Source organism: Emydura macquarii, unplaced genomic scaffold (assembly GCF_026122565.2).
Source record: "Emydura macquarii macquarii isolate MOO-44397 ecotype Brisbane River unplaced genomic scaffold, CSIRO-AGI_Emac_v2 contig_1363, whole genome shotgun sequence".
NCBI classification, from domain to species: Eukaryota; Metazoa; Chordata; order Testudines; family Chelidae; genus Emydura; species Emydura macquarii.
In genome coordinates, this window is record NW_027131500.1 from 22,185,140 (window position 1) to 22,200,382 (window position 15,243).

At 39.2% G+C, this 15,243-nt stretch overlaps 1 protein-coding gene across 6 annotated transcripts in view; it reads right to left on the bottom strand.

Annotated features, from left to right (window-relative positions):
* The window catches only part of DCLK2 (doublecortin like kinase 2), a 134,820-nt gene that overhangs the window by 20,625 nt on the left and 98,952 nt on the right, over positions 1-15,243 (bottom strand). For 5 of the 6 annotated variants that reach the window (XM_067551914.1, XM_067551913.1, XM_067551917.1 and 2 more), the window contains 3 exons: positions 13,231-13,288; positions 8,584-8,703; positions 5,256-5,402 (listed from right to left, as the gene is read on the bottom strand). In XM_067551914.1, coding sequence (XP_067408015.1) covers positions 5,256-5,402; positions 8,584-8,703; positions 13,231-13,288 — 325 coding nt within the window. Of the gene's footprint in view, positions 1-5,255; positions 5,403-8,583; positions 8,704-12,707; positions 12,817-13,230; positions 13,289-15,243 lie in introns of those variants that run through there. The other variant, XM_067551918.1, reaches the window with a different exon arrangement.

Sequence of the window (15,243 nt, forward strand, 5' to 3'; positions counted from 1 at the left end):
TGAATTACCAAAATTCATGAAAATCTTCAAAGGTTAAAGACTTTACCCTTTTTCTTGTTCTGGATAGAATATAAAAGTCTCTACCTAGTAACTTGCGCTGCCATTTATAGCACTGATAACATCCTGTCATCTGTAAAAAAAATATTTATGTAACTGAAGGGTGAACTATTGCTTTACATTATTTAGCAATGTGTCCATTGGTTTTTCCTAAAACTGGGCCTAATTTTTCCCTCTCTTCACTGATGCAAGCAGTAATAATGACTAAAATGACTAAATAATGACTGACTAAAACCCGTTTTGCAAATACTTACACGTGTGCACATCTTTGCTCATGTAACTAGTCCTACTGAAGGCCAATGGAACTACTCATGCAGGTAGAGTTACATGAGAGTGTTTGCAGAGCTGGAACTTTAGAGAGAAATCACACCTATGCAACTGTAGCCAGAATGGAGCTCATTGTTTGTAGGCAATAACTATGCCTGCTCCACTTCTTCCTGTGTACTTGCACAAGTGATACCATTACAGTAAAAAACAAAAACAAAAACCCTCACCAACTGTTAAGAGAATAAGTTAAAACTAATTAGCATGCTATATTAAACATTTACGTAGGTAACTATATGTTTTTATTTGCCAAAGTCAGTGTTTTAAAACCCACTCATTTTCCAAAAACCTCACACAATATTTTCCACCTACTAACATATATTACAGATTATTAAATCTCTTAAATAAACCAGTGTTGACTAAATAATCATCTCAGGATTCCAATAACCACTGGTACATATTCCTGCTAGCATCAACAACAACAAATGCTATACCTATGGATGCAGGGAGGAAATAAACAAAATGAAGCCCACCCCACCTTTTTTTTTTTTTTTTTTAACTGTCACAAAGGAAAAAATTAGCGAGAAGACATTTCTGCAAAATTGAGAGAGAGCCATTCAATGGGGAGAACAATTTTATTTTCAAGTTTTCAGTGAAGTGTTTCAAGCAGATCAGCAGCATCATATAAAGAATAATAAATCAATAAAGAATATTGTCATGTGATTTTTATTAAAAAATCACTTGTTCGAGGCTTGAAGATAAATCTTATTTTCCAATTTGTCCTTTTCAGTTTAACAAGCAGGGAGGGTGTTTTCATCCATGTTCAGAACTGAACAAAGAAATTTTTGCTTCTTTCCAATTTTGTACAGCTGGATCACTGATTGCCAGTACAAGTCTGGGAATAGTATTCATTAGTTAATTGATTTTGCAGGGCCAGCAAAAGGCCCAGAAACATTACTGATAGCATTCTCACAAAAGTGGTCGTTTGAAAAACAAAATTCTCATAGTGATATCTGTTTGTTTGTTTTTAAATCTATTTAGAATCAAATGGAAAGTCACAACTTTGTGCACTCAGATTCCCTATCTAGAAAAAGGGAAATTGCTGAGCCCTTCTGGATTACTTCTAAAAATCAGTGATTTGTAGTCATTCTACGCCATGCTGCATAGCAACAAAGAAGACGGTCCTCAAACGGGGACACAAAGACAGGCAGCTACCTCCAACCATACTGAACTACTTCTACTGAAGTCTGAGAGTCAAACCAACTGAGGGCTTGTCTACACTTACCTCCGAGATTCGGCGGTAGTCAACCAGAGTTACACAAGCTAAGCAAAAAACTTGTGTAACTCCCGTTGACTTCTCTGCTTCTGTTCTGCACGCTGTCTTCACTGCACTGCGCTGACGGGAATTGCGTTCCCGTTGACGCAGCGCTATGCCACTTGAGAAGGTGGTCTTAATACGTTAATTTCTGGATCGACTGAGTGGGTCTTCACTGACCGCTCAGTCAATTCAGAGAAATCGATCTCATGGCAGCGAATTTGCCTCTGTCAGTAAAGATGTAGCTTGAATTAAAAAGGAAATTAGAGGAATACGAAAACTGTAATGGATAAGCACCCCAATCTACCAAGAAACACAATGATGCAGAACTAATCCACTCAGCCCCAATGAACCTAAAGCAAAGTGACTAATTCATGGCAAATACGGCTTTTTTTGGTTTGTGGAACACACACAATTGGTGATTTCCTCAATTTTACATTATTTGACATTACTCTGATTTCCATTGTGATTTTCCCATCTTCTATGATTGTGAACAGCTTGCTTCAGGTATTCTATATCTGAATTGTGATTGGTCACATGGGTGCTCCTTGTGTGATTGCCGAAGTCACTCATAATAACTTAGTGTGAGCTTCAGATTTGCTTTCTGCAAGTAAAACCTGAATGTGTGAATGTCCACAGAAAATTAATACAAGAGACATGAGCACAGCTAGATTTCGAAATTGGGGGAAATACTCTTGGAAAAAATGTTAGTATTTGGCCAACTACACTAAACTATTTTTATTTTTAAGTACAACCTACAAAACCAATAAACCTAAATTTACCAAAAATTACAAGAGACAAAAATGTGAGGGCACCAACAGTTTGTTCTAACACTGAGAATTGATTGTAGCAAGGAAGGACCTGAAAGTGGCTCTTGGCCTTTTATAGCGTTCTAAATGCTCTTGAACTCAAAGCTAGAACATGTGTGAACAATCTGCCCTGTATAAACTGCACCATAGGGGTGCATAGCTGTACCATTGCAGCAGCACAAAAGGCAAGATATTTCTTCCCAGCTCTCCCCTTGTTCCAGGAGATGATAGTACACTACTGGCCTTTACTGGTAGTGGATTACTACCCTCATGACAGATAAGCTGTACTGGCTGGTGCTACATGACTGCTTGCTCCAGGGAGGACAAGGGAAGCGCATGGCACCTGCTTACCCCAATGCACCTGGAGCTAATGTCCGGGGAGACATCTTACCACCATGCACGTCCTGTGTGCCATGATTTGGCCCTTAATCATCAGAGAGAAAAAAAATATATAGTTTAAAAAAATATTCAGCCATTTTGGACAAATAAATATGAGGAAATTGCAATCTGCTTGCAACTGGTAAAGCCCAGAGTTTAAATGGGATTGTTTCTGTTATAATCTGCATGAAACTCTCTCAACTAACTCAGCAGATGTCTAGTCACAGCTTACATGCAAGCAAAGATACCACGTGGTCAGATTGCCCCTCTTCCCCTAAATTCGGGCTTTCTGATTTAGGCATCCTGAAAATTGTGTTTAGATTTCTAGGTGTTTTATGGACTGTTTTTTATGTCTTGCACATTGTTTTGATAATCAACCCTAATGTGTAACTATGAAACATAATCAAAGAGACTGAAACAATCAAGATGTTATATGCACAGCAAGTAAATCTTGGTTTCGTTCCCCAAGTAAAATTTCCACGTTATGATTTAGACAGAAGTTGCTAGAGTAACTTATACCAGCTTCTTCAGCGAAAGATTGAATTTATCACAGGGCTTAGTCACTGCCCTGTTATAATTCACAGCTCTAATGGAAACCTTTCTATCCCTGATATAACTTCACATGTGTCAATGATGAGACAGTTTGAATTTGAGTGTCTGATTGGTAAAGAGAATGTAAATCAGACAACTGGATGATCTCATGTTAAAGAACTCAATTGCTGGTTAGCATAAGAAGCAATTGACAAATTATTTACATTTAAATATAATTCTATTATGTTATCTTAACATGCATGTGAATGTCAATCACAACAAATAAGACTTCATCTGTTGAGTAATCTCTTTAAGCTTTGTAGGCAAAAAGCGTGTCTGTGCCTATTTATACCTGATTCGACAACTAATGAGGGCTTAAAATGTCAGATTAGCCTAGAACTCGACCCACCACAGATCCTGATGTCACCACATTATAATTTTAAAATGAACAAGATCAACTATGGCACCCCATGGGCTGCCACTAAAACTGTGCGCGCTTATTTGCTCCTGGAGCAGCATACATACGATATAGAAATTAATTCAGCATGAATATGCAATCTTCAGTGCGGCTACATTTTGAAATACACTCGAAGACAAGACCACAGTCTATGTTTCTCTCCCTTACCTCACAGTTACTGTGGGTATTTTTTGCCAGAATGTTTTCAGGTTCTATTGTTAAAAGGTCACTATTCATTTAGATTGTAGAGAGTCTGTACAACATTGTAGTCACCTCACAAGAAATAACATTTAGTCTAAAATTTTAAATCGGTATCATCCATGTAGAATAGCAATGCTCTCACAAAATAAAATGTACCACATAATAATAATAATAAAAAAAAAACCCAGATCAGGATCCCTGTATCCACAGTTCAACAACCCAGTGTCCATATTCCTTGCAACTAAACATGTATCTAAATGCATATTTTGCCCTCAAATTTGTTTACTGGCGATTCGACATCACTGCTAAAAGAAGGGCCGAGTCCTGGAAATCCTTACTCACTGTAGTCAATGAGACAACTGGGGTAAGAAAGGACTACTCAATTTAGTAAGAGAGTGCAAGTTCCAGGCCCGTCTCTGTGCTTGCTTGAGTGCTGCTGTTGGAGTAAGAAACATAAATCCCTGCACCAAAAGAGAAGCTGATAGAAATCTCGTTAAACCATTAATCAGGACAGACAAACAACAAACAACAACAAAATAACCCACCAAGTGAGGTTAACACCTGTGCAATGTGGGTGTTAAACATTACCTCTGCTGTAAGTGACTTAGTACCCATTTGCAAATGCTGCCTACATAAGGTGAAAAGCAGTGGAGAATAAGGCACTCTTGCTCCACTGCCTATTTGCACTTGGAGTTCGTAAAGCAGAATCCACAATATTTGTTGCTACTAGGCACAGAACAGTAGATATTTATGTCCCTGATGGGAACTAATGGAAATGAAATATAGTTCCTTCTGAGGAAATAAATGTACTCTCAGAGTTCATAGTTAGGGTACTGAGAAGTCATCAAAAAGACTTTACCAGATGCGGGGATGGAAGGGGAGATATCTCACTTCAAATAACTTGCGGATCTTCGGAAAGGGATCAAAACCCTTATTTTAAATTGAAACACAGATTGTAAACAATTCATTAATACATTTTCAAACTGTTTTGTGCTTACCCAAGTCAGAAGAGCCAGCAATCAAAATGTAACTGATAGGTCTAGAGTCTAGAGTACATTAAGCACAGATCACTTTCCCTATGAATTAATATTGAATGGAAAGAGATTTATTTTAAGCATGCAGTTCTAAATTCACGTTCTACATCTATGATTGTTCAGCTCCTCGGCTTCTCAGCATTTACATACAAACATTTACATTCGGGGGGGACGAGGCAATGGAAAGCATGACAAAACAAGTGACATACCAGGAGATTCTCTGGCTTAATGTCTCTGTGAACAATGTTGAGATCATGGAGGTATTTCAATGCACTGGCTAGATTGTAGACCATTGCGCTACCATCTCGCTCCGTGTACTTCGTTGAAGAAGTGATAGCATCAAATAGGTCTCCTCCCTAAAGTAAGGGAAAACATCAAAGGCAACAACAAGAAAAATCATCAAGTTTTAGAACCCTAGTCAGGCTGCTGAAAAGATGCCAGAGAAAACCATACTTCCAACGTTCTTGCACCACAGGCATGCTCAAAAACCTAAGTCACATATTATATGTGGAAGACAGGCTGCATTACTTGGGGCTTGTCTACATGGCGAAGGTGGTGTGTAGTGTGTGTGCTATGGTGTGAATTTAAAACACACTAGAGACTTCACACTAGCTCTCTATGTGGACACTTTTATTGTGTGCTAAGAGTGACCTCACGTGGTTTAGCGTCGTACATTTCCAAAGTGCATAAGCTAATGCACATCAGCTACTGTGTACCAGCTTTGCAGGCTTAATCTTCATGTAGACAAGCCCTTAGAAACAGCTTTCTTGGTAGGGAAAGATGATCTTGTAGGCTAAGGCACAGACTCAGAGTATCTGGGTTCAATTCGCGACAGGCTTCCTGCGTGTCCCTGGGCAAGTCACTTCACCTTTTTGTGCCTCAATTCCCCAGCAGTAAAATGAGGATACCACCACTTCCTTTTTTCCTGCCTTTGACTGTCTTGTCTATTTACATTATAAACTCCTCAGATACAGACCTATTAGTTTGCACAGTGTCTAGCAGCTGGAGCCTCTAGGTGATGCTGTAATGCAGATACCCAATAATAATTACAGAATACATTACACATTAGAAATACTGAGGTCAAACTTTACAAAAAGTGAAAATAAATAAGGATGAGGCAGGATGATAACAGTGCTGCATTGTATTTGCCCCATACCATATATAGCATAGAGTCTGCCTAGCGTTTTTTTAGCATACCTGTGGTGCAATATCCCACCCACGAGCTAAAATGGATGCTGGTATGTAACAGCATTTTTTAAAACAGTGGTAAAGAAATATTTTCATTTATGTGGCATTTCTAGTCGCTGCAGTTAGTGTCAGTTGTGTGCCACTATGATGGTTACCTTGGATACAAAGTGTAGGAGTGATTTGGCTGGGCTGGGGGTGGAATTCCAAGCACTGCGCACATGTGAAAGCAGCAGCAATTTAGGATATATATATATGCAAAGATTGATTTTTTTTTTAAACACTTCGAAGAAAAGATGCATCTTAAGAACAAAAAAGCCATCTGCCACGTAAAAACAGTTTCTAGAGAGGGTGAGAAATGAAACAGTGATACTGAGCCAACAGCTACAGACCCTTACCGAGTTTTCAAGCAAGCAGCTGTGGTAGAAAAGATTCTTGAGTACAGGGAAATTTTTAAATAGCATACAATCTGAAATGTTGATTTATACTTTTATCTAATATGCTGATAAAGTCTAGGCATACTGCTGTTGTTTTAACATACAGAGTAGTTTGCATGTTTGCTATTGCCCTATACATGAGAGAGAGGAATGTACACGCATGTGTGCACACACGTGCGCGAGAAGCCTCATATTTGATATAGTTTTACAACATCTAACTCAGATGGCCTAGACACTCACATTATTTGTTATCTCAAAACAAGTGACGAAGAAATATCAGACCTATGCCACCTAGAAATTTCTGGATCGTTTCAGTATATTTTCTTATTTTATGATGGGGAAAAAAACAATATGCTAAGTCAAGTAACAAGAAATATATTTTCTTCTACGTAATATTTTTCAGGTGTTTCCTTTTAAAACAATAATTTGTTGCTATATATATGTCACTCCTGAGGGAATTCTGCACCAAAAAATTAAAAATTCTGGACACATTTTAAAATTCTGCACATTTTACTGTCAAAATAACACAATCACACTATTTTCAATTATTTTGGTGCAGGGGGTGGGGCTCAGCGGAGTGGGAGTTCAAGTGCGCGGGTGGTCTGGGAGATCCAGATGCAGATAGGACTCAGCAGGGTGCCTGAGCGGGGCGGTCCGGATGCATGAGTTAGAACAGATGGGGGTGCAGCACTCTGTATAGTGACCCCTTCCCTGTGACTGGGGAGCGATGAGGGCAGGAAGCCAGAGCTTTCTGCAGCCCAGGGAGATTCCCAAAGGTGGGTCTGATCAAGCCCCAGCCTGTGCAGGGCAAGAGGAAGTCCCCTCCCCTCTCCCCCCCCAGCTGGGACTAGCAGCTGGGGCCTGGAGCTCGGTAGGAGCCACCAGCCAGGGCATCCCAAGCCCTACCCCTCCTGGTTCTGGGCTGGGCACACCGTAATAGCAAATGAGAGGGACAGAAGGAGCCCAGCCCCGCCCCCTGAGGTAGTGATTTACATCTCCCCCTGATGCCTGAACCAGACACGTGCCCCTGACCCCCACTCTGGACCACTGCCTGGGAGGAGAAACTGAATCAATTTTTCTGTGGGGGAAAGAGTAAAATCTGCAGGGGATATTAATTCTGTGCTTGCGCAGTAGCGCAGAACTCCCTCAGGAGTAATATGCCAAAAATCCCTGGTTTGTGTAACCTGTTCATGCTACGTATTAAAATGTTTCTTTGAACGAGCTACATAATGTCATTGGCTTGGTAATTCACAAGAGGGCAATATCACTCTCCAATGCCAGCAAAGCGGAACTCACAAGATTTTTCTCTCTGTGACGGCACTGTCTAGCATTCGGCCTACAGAAGATATGCAACATTACTACCACTGCCGGTAGCGGAAAATCTCCTCTAGCTGAAGTGTAGAGACTTGTGCTTTTGGGACTGAAGAAACAGGACTGTCTGCGTGAAAAGGGGTGTCATTTATTTAGTAACTATGTCTATCGCTCACAGGAGATAGACTAATTGAAAACCAAGTAATTCACACCATGTGAATGATTAAATAAGAAAAGCTGATTGAGAAAAATGTTGCAAGCTAGTGGCGTGTTTACTTACTGTGTGTTCTGATGATATAACAATATAAATTAAAAAGTTTCAAATATTGGAAAAGTTATCAACATCTCCTGTTAGACTGTACACTTATGTTACAAAAAAGCTCCTGGAATCCCTGCCATGTAAAAAGTTTAATGCCTGATGAAACACTATAAATTCCATTAAAGTGAACGATTGTTAATAACAGTATTTGCATGATTAACTGGAGGTTCTCATCAAAATGCTTATCTCATGATGTCTCCTGAGACCTTAGTGATATTGGAATCTTCCTAGACTCCACATTATGTGTAGATAAATATCAAAGAAAATTCTCTGAAATAGTCTTACCTTGACTAACTCCATCACCAAATAGAGCTCTGTTGGAGTGTCCATCTCCTCTATCAGCATGATAATATTGGGGTGTTTCACTTGGCGCAGTATGGATACCTCATTCTCAATCAGGTGCTCCTGTTTTGTCAGGAAAAGAAGAAAAGAAAGTTTATTTTAATTGACAATGAACTCCCAGTAAAACTTCAAGGTGATAGCTTTTAGCCAACTTCCCTGGTAGGTATTTTTTTTTTAAATACGCACGCACACATGCACACCCTGTCTTCTGACAGTGGCCAATATCAGCTGCTTCAGAGGGAGTCAACAGAACAAGTGATCCATCCTGTCGTCCATTCCCAACTTCTGGTAAACAGAGGCTAGGGACACTTCAGAGCATGGTTTTGCATCCCTGCCCATCCTGGCTAATAGCCATTGAGGGACCTATCCTTTATGAATTTATCAAGTTCTTTTTTTTACCCTGTTATGGTCTTTGCCTTCACAACATCCTCTGTTCCACAGGTTAACCATGCACTGTGTGAAGAAATACTTCCTTTTGTTCGTTTTACATCTGTTGTGTATTAATTTCATTTGGTGACCCCTAGTTCTTGTGTTATGTGAAGAGATAAATAACACTTCCCTATTCACTTTTTCCATACCAGTCATGATTTTATAGACCTCTATCACATTCCCCTTTATATGCCTCTTTTCAAGCTGAAAACTCCCAGTCTCACTAATTTCTCCTCATATGGAAGCTGTTCATACCCATAATAATTTTTATTGCCCTTTTCTGTACCTTTTCCAATTCCAATATATCTTTTTTGAGATGGGGTGACCAGAGCTGCACACCATATTCAAGATGTGGCTGTACCAATGGATTTAAAGAGGCAATATGATATTTTCTGTCATCTATCCTTTTCCTAATGATTCTCAACATTGTTAGCTTTTTTGACTGCTGCTGCACATTAAGTGTTTTCAGAGAACTATGCACAATGACTCCAAGATCTCTTTCTTGAGTGGTAACAGCTAATTTAAACCCCATCATTTTATATGGATAGTTGGGATTATGTTTTCCAATGTGCATTACTTTGCATTTATCAACACTGAATTTCATCTCCTATTTTGTTGCCCAGTCACCCAGTTTTGTGAAATCCCTTTGTAACTCTTTGCAGTCTGCTTTGGACTTAACTATCTTGAGTAGTTTTGTATCATCTGCCAATTTCACCATCTCACTGTTTACCCCTTTTTCCAGATCATTTATGAATATGTTGAACAGTACTGGTCCCAGCACAGACCCCTGGGGGACACCACTATTTACCTCTCTCCATTCTGAAAACTGACTATTTATTCCTACCCTTTGTTTCCTATCTTTTAACCAGTTACTGATCCAAGAGAGAACCTTCCCTCTTATCTCATGACAGCTTACTTTGCTTAAGAGCCTTTGGTGATGGACCTTATCAAAGGCTTTCTGGACATTTAAGTACATTATATCCACTGGATCACCCCCGTCGATTGCCTCAAAGAATTCTAGTAGACTGATAAGGCATGATTTCCCTTTACAAAAAACACGTTGACTCTTCCCCAACAAATTGTGTTCATCTACGTGTCTGATAATTCTGTTCTTTACTATAGTTTTTCAAGCAATTTGCCTAGTACCGAAGTTAGGCTTACCGGCTTGTAATTGCTAGGATCACCTCTGGTGCCTTTTTTAAAAATTGGCTTTAGGAGCAAATAGCCAATATAATCAATTCATTGCACTATTTAATTCTGACCCTGGGAGCACAGAACCACCTTAGCTATCTTGGCCTCATGTGAGCAATTAAACTGTTCTCTCTAGAGAGGTTTAAGTAACTAACCTTTGTAAAAGAGGCTACAAATGCTCTTGCATTGCTCTCCCGATACATCTCTTGCAAAATGCTGACCTGTTTATTGTTATTCATCTTTTAATTTTTAATCGTCTTGTCCTTGCTGTATTCCATTAAACTTTTTAAATATTAGTTTTCACAACGACCCCAACTTCTTCTTCAGGGAGATTGCTGTAGTAGAGTTTAGTCTAGGCAGAGATGGATTTATTTATGTCGAAATGATCATACTATTAACATGTATACTGATGGATGATCAGCTAGTTTGGTTTAAAAAGTCATGATTCCCAAGATACAAATTGCCAGACAGTAAATTTGTGTTGGACGGTAGTGGCCATCGGCAATGAATAAGTTATGCTTATTTGGGCCAGATGGTGGTTTTTAAGGCTGGTGATGTTGGAATGTGTGCGGATGGACTGACCTGCAGCTGAATTCCCAAGCAGGAATTCAGCTTGACTTAGGAAGAGTATCTTACAGTGGCAGTTCTGGCACCTTCCTAACAGGTGTAACTGTTCTTTTACTTCCTGCAGATTCTGTGGTGCCATGGAGACCTCCTTGAACTCTCTCCCACCCGTGCACATCCATGCAGGGATAGGCCCTGAGAAAGAAGGAGGGCCATTTTCTTGGTTTAAAAATAGTGATTAGATTCTGTGACCCACTGTCCAAATACTGCTTTGCCTTCTCTTGATTTAAGCAAACCTGATGACTCGTCTTTCTAAACAGCTTCTGATATAAATATCAGCAACATGTATACAACATAGCAACATCAGTACTCAGAGAAGTTCTCTCAGACAAGAGTTCAAATAAGTCATCCAAATGGTATGAGTCAAAATTATCCCCCAAATCATCATCTCTTTCATAAAAGCACATTGGCAAATCTTCCCGAACACACAGCTCACCTCCGCCCAGAGATAAAAAAGGGCAACATTTCCAACTCAGAGAAGCAATTTTAGCACTGTTTTCCCCATAGTCATTCATTATTAAGTCTCCTTACTAGATCCTAACTTATTTCATATTCTCTGTTTAATTGTCTATTTAATGGGGTCGGAGCAAAGATTAAACTCCTAGCTCCTGATAGACAGTTTAGGATTAATGCATTAAGCAGGTAATGCACATTGACACATATTCTGCTACAGCTACTACCTTCCTGCTTAACACAGCAGGAATGATCTCTCAACTTTTTGCAGAACATATAATATGGTATGCAGCATTTGCAATTTATAATTACATTGTACTATTGCTCATCTCTTCAAACATCTGAAAGAATCCCTGGATTTTGTAGTCTCAGCCAGGGTTGCATCACAAGAGTTTTGTGCAATAACCCATAAAAAATGGGCTACCTACACAAATACTGCCAAAACAAAGAAAACCATATCAGAACAAATCATTCTATCTGCCCCAGAGCTTGCCTGTGAGAGTGACCTATACTTCTTACCTTCAGAGAAGGATAAGCGGCTTCCATCATGCATCTGGTCATTTATTCAAAATACTATGTCTTGAGTGTATTCTTGCTGACCCTAAGTAATGATCAGTGCCTTTAGCAAGAGGACTGACATCTTTTTGTGGATAATAATAGCATCTGCAAGTACACTAGTTAGGATAGAAGTGCTGTCTAAACCTTTCTTGAAACTTGATAGATTGCTAACCTTGATAAGATACTGCAGCCTTGAGTCCCAGAGTTAATTATATTTAGAGCCCTGCACAGATCATTTGTATCTGTATCTTATCAGCAAATGTGGTCTGTGGATGTGGACATTTGCAGATTTGGAGGGTTCTATTTATATTGCATTACAAAAAGAGCTTCTTTACTTTTTTATATTTGTTGCTTCTTTATTTTCTCAACGTGTCCCTTTGTTCTTGTGCTATAAGGCAGGGTAAATAGAAAGCGTGTGTCCTATAACCAACTTAGTCAGAGGGGCCTCATTTCACGACATTTCAATGTGCAGTTTTACCCTTTTGGAGCCTGTCTCCTTCTCCAGGACTCCCATTTTACAGATAAGAAGTGAGGCACAGAGAGGCTAAGTGACGTGCACAGTGTCACATAGGAAATTTATGGTGGAACAGGGAATTGAACTTGGGTCTCCTACAATCCAGGACAATGCCCCAACCACTGGGCCATTCTCTGCCTCCAGAACTGTTTTATTTCTAGTTAATTATTATATATGTTTTCAAAAATTCAGTCCAACAACTTTTTGTAGAGCCAGATTCTATTTGTTTCTTTCAGCTTCCCTGCTTAGGAATTGTCCCACAAATCAGTCCAGTAGGCTGGTGTTTCAGCCTGAGCTACCCGTGTACTATTTTTTTTCACCCATTAGACAACCCATTAGATGGCAAGAGCCACACATCTTGGGGAGGATCGGAATAGCAGCAGAAACTCCCAGGAAAGTCCTCCACCCTGATGGGGAAGAGAAAACAGCCAAGAGAGGATACAAGAATTTCTCCCAGTTTTTGCCTGCAATGCTCGTAAGACACAGACCTCAATTCTGTAACATTTGCTTGGGACACATGGGAATAAGACAGGAAAAGGGTTTGATGTGTTTCCCAATTGACTGAACCTGAACTTTTAAATTCACTGCTTAAACAACAATTCTATCAATAAATGTTGTTTGTTTTTCTTGTATTATTTACCAGAATAACACTGTCACTACTTCTATTGTTTGCATTTTGGTGGAAAATAATCCTGCTAAATAGATATTTCTGAAAGCAGACACAGTTCCATCAAACACAAACACCTACCCACCCCACTCTGAATAATGAGCAGCTGTGAATGCTATTTTTCCTCTTTCACATGTAAATGGTTGTACACTACCTTTCCACAGCATTTTGCCTTGTCAATAATCTTCAGTGCAAACTCTTTTCCAGTGGATCTATAAGAAAAATAGGAGAAACATTCATTAGTGCCAAAAATTCCAGCCCTGAGAGAAAGATGGCAGAAATTATTTCATTTTGTTTCTCCTCTCTCCGAGTAACAGTCCTGCCGCTTGCTGTTTCCCTGACTACCATTGCCTTCCCTATCTTATTATGTGCATTAATCCTAGGACCATAGCAATGACCTTAATGTGACCTAATACTACATTCTGCCACGCCTCTACTGCCAGATACAAAATTTGCTCCAAATCTTTCATGTAGCTCTGTTCAACTGGCAGCCTGTAACCACCCTTTGAAGACAGATCAGACTGCAGTTGTGCTTGTCAGCTCATGTATAGGATGTATAAGAAGGCAGCCAGGAATATTGATCGCCTTTATGGAAAAAAGTCCCATAGAAGTTACTCTAAGGTCCTATAGAATTTAAGAGACATCAGCGGCTATTGAGTAGGATTTTAGAATTATCTGACAGAATTCAACAGGAAGGTTATGCAAAACCAAGAGTGATGTGATCATTTTCTAGTATGTAGGAGAGGACTTTTCCTCCTGTAAGATAGGAGCTTACTCTAGCTTTTACAGTTGGTCACCCACCTCCAGAGCTAAACATTCTCCACATGAAAGAGAGCAAAGCAACAAGAACAAGCTGTCTGGTGTCTAAAGAAAACATTGCCTCATATTGTCGTGAATGACCTTCAGTTAACATGTTAAAAATATTAAGGGAAATGCAATACGCTCATTCCCATTACTACTACTACTAGTTATTATTTGTATTGCAATAGCATCTGGGAGCCGCAGTCCATATTAGAGTCCGACTGTAAGGAGCACTGAACATATACATAAGCTTGTTACAAAGCAGAAATCTCAGTATGAAATCTCAGATGTTTTTTAAGTTTATAGTTTAACTATAGCCAACAGTATTTTTTGTTTCAGATACAGCTAATAAAGACTAATGCCTCACAAAAAGGAATTAATTTCATACATTAAAACTGTTCTAGACTGAGCACTGCAGTATATTAAGAGCACCTCTGCTCTGAAAGTGCAGCTGTGTCTGCTTGGTTGTCATAGTTACAACCTGATTCAGTGTAGCAGAGAAGAAGAAATTCCATCTAACCAGCATTTGAGCATTAAATACTATCTTCTTATATTTACTATAGAGCCATGTTAAAACTATATCACGGGTATTGTGTGTAATTCAGAATTGTAATGTATGTATCATGACACATTAAATTATCCAAAAGTCCAATAAACACACTGCAAAATCCAGTTAAGATATGTGCAAAACTTTCAGCGTTTGTCACATAACAGAGAGGAGATCCTTGTAAGCATCCACAAAACTACCTCATTATTTTTCTTCAAATTATTCCCTTCTTAATATTCTCCTCTGTCATGAGACCTGTAATAACCTTGACAATAGTTTGGCCACTGGTGTGCTCATACCACCGCTTATCATGCTGACCATATTGTTTCATTGTTTCCTTGCACTCCACTTTCTTTCTGTATCCATCTGTTGTCTCATGTCTTAGACGGTACGCTTTTTGGGGCAAGGACTGTTGTTTTGTTTTGTCTGTACAGCACCTAGTACAGTGGGGTTCTTGTTCATGACTAAGGCTTCCAGGTGCTATGTATACAAATAACAAAACAAACAACAACCATCAGATGAGCATTTCCTTTCTCACTCGTATTATCAATTGGATATTTTTGATCTGCAAATGTTTTCAGTAATATTTCTGATCACTAGATTGAAGACACTAGATGTGAAGATAAGAGTTTTATATAGAAAAGTGGGGTTTTATTAAAGTTTATTACTAGCTACTCTTTCCTTTAGAACTAGAGGGCTCTTTAATCTGAACCTTTCTTTATAAAGTGTTTAGGTAAAATTATGATAGTGTCTAAGTCACTTAGCCTCCTAAGTCCAAGTGACTTTCACCATGATGTAGATGATCCTGAAAATGGAATA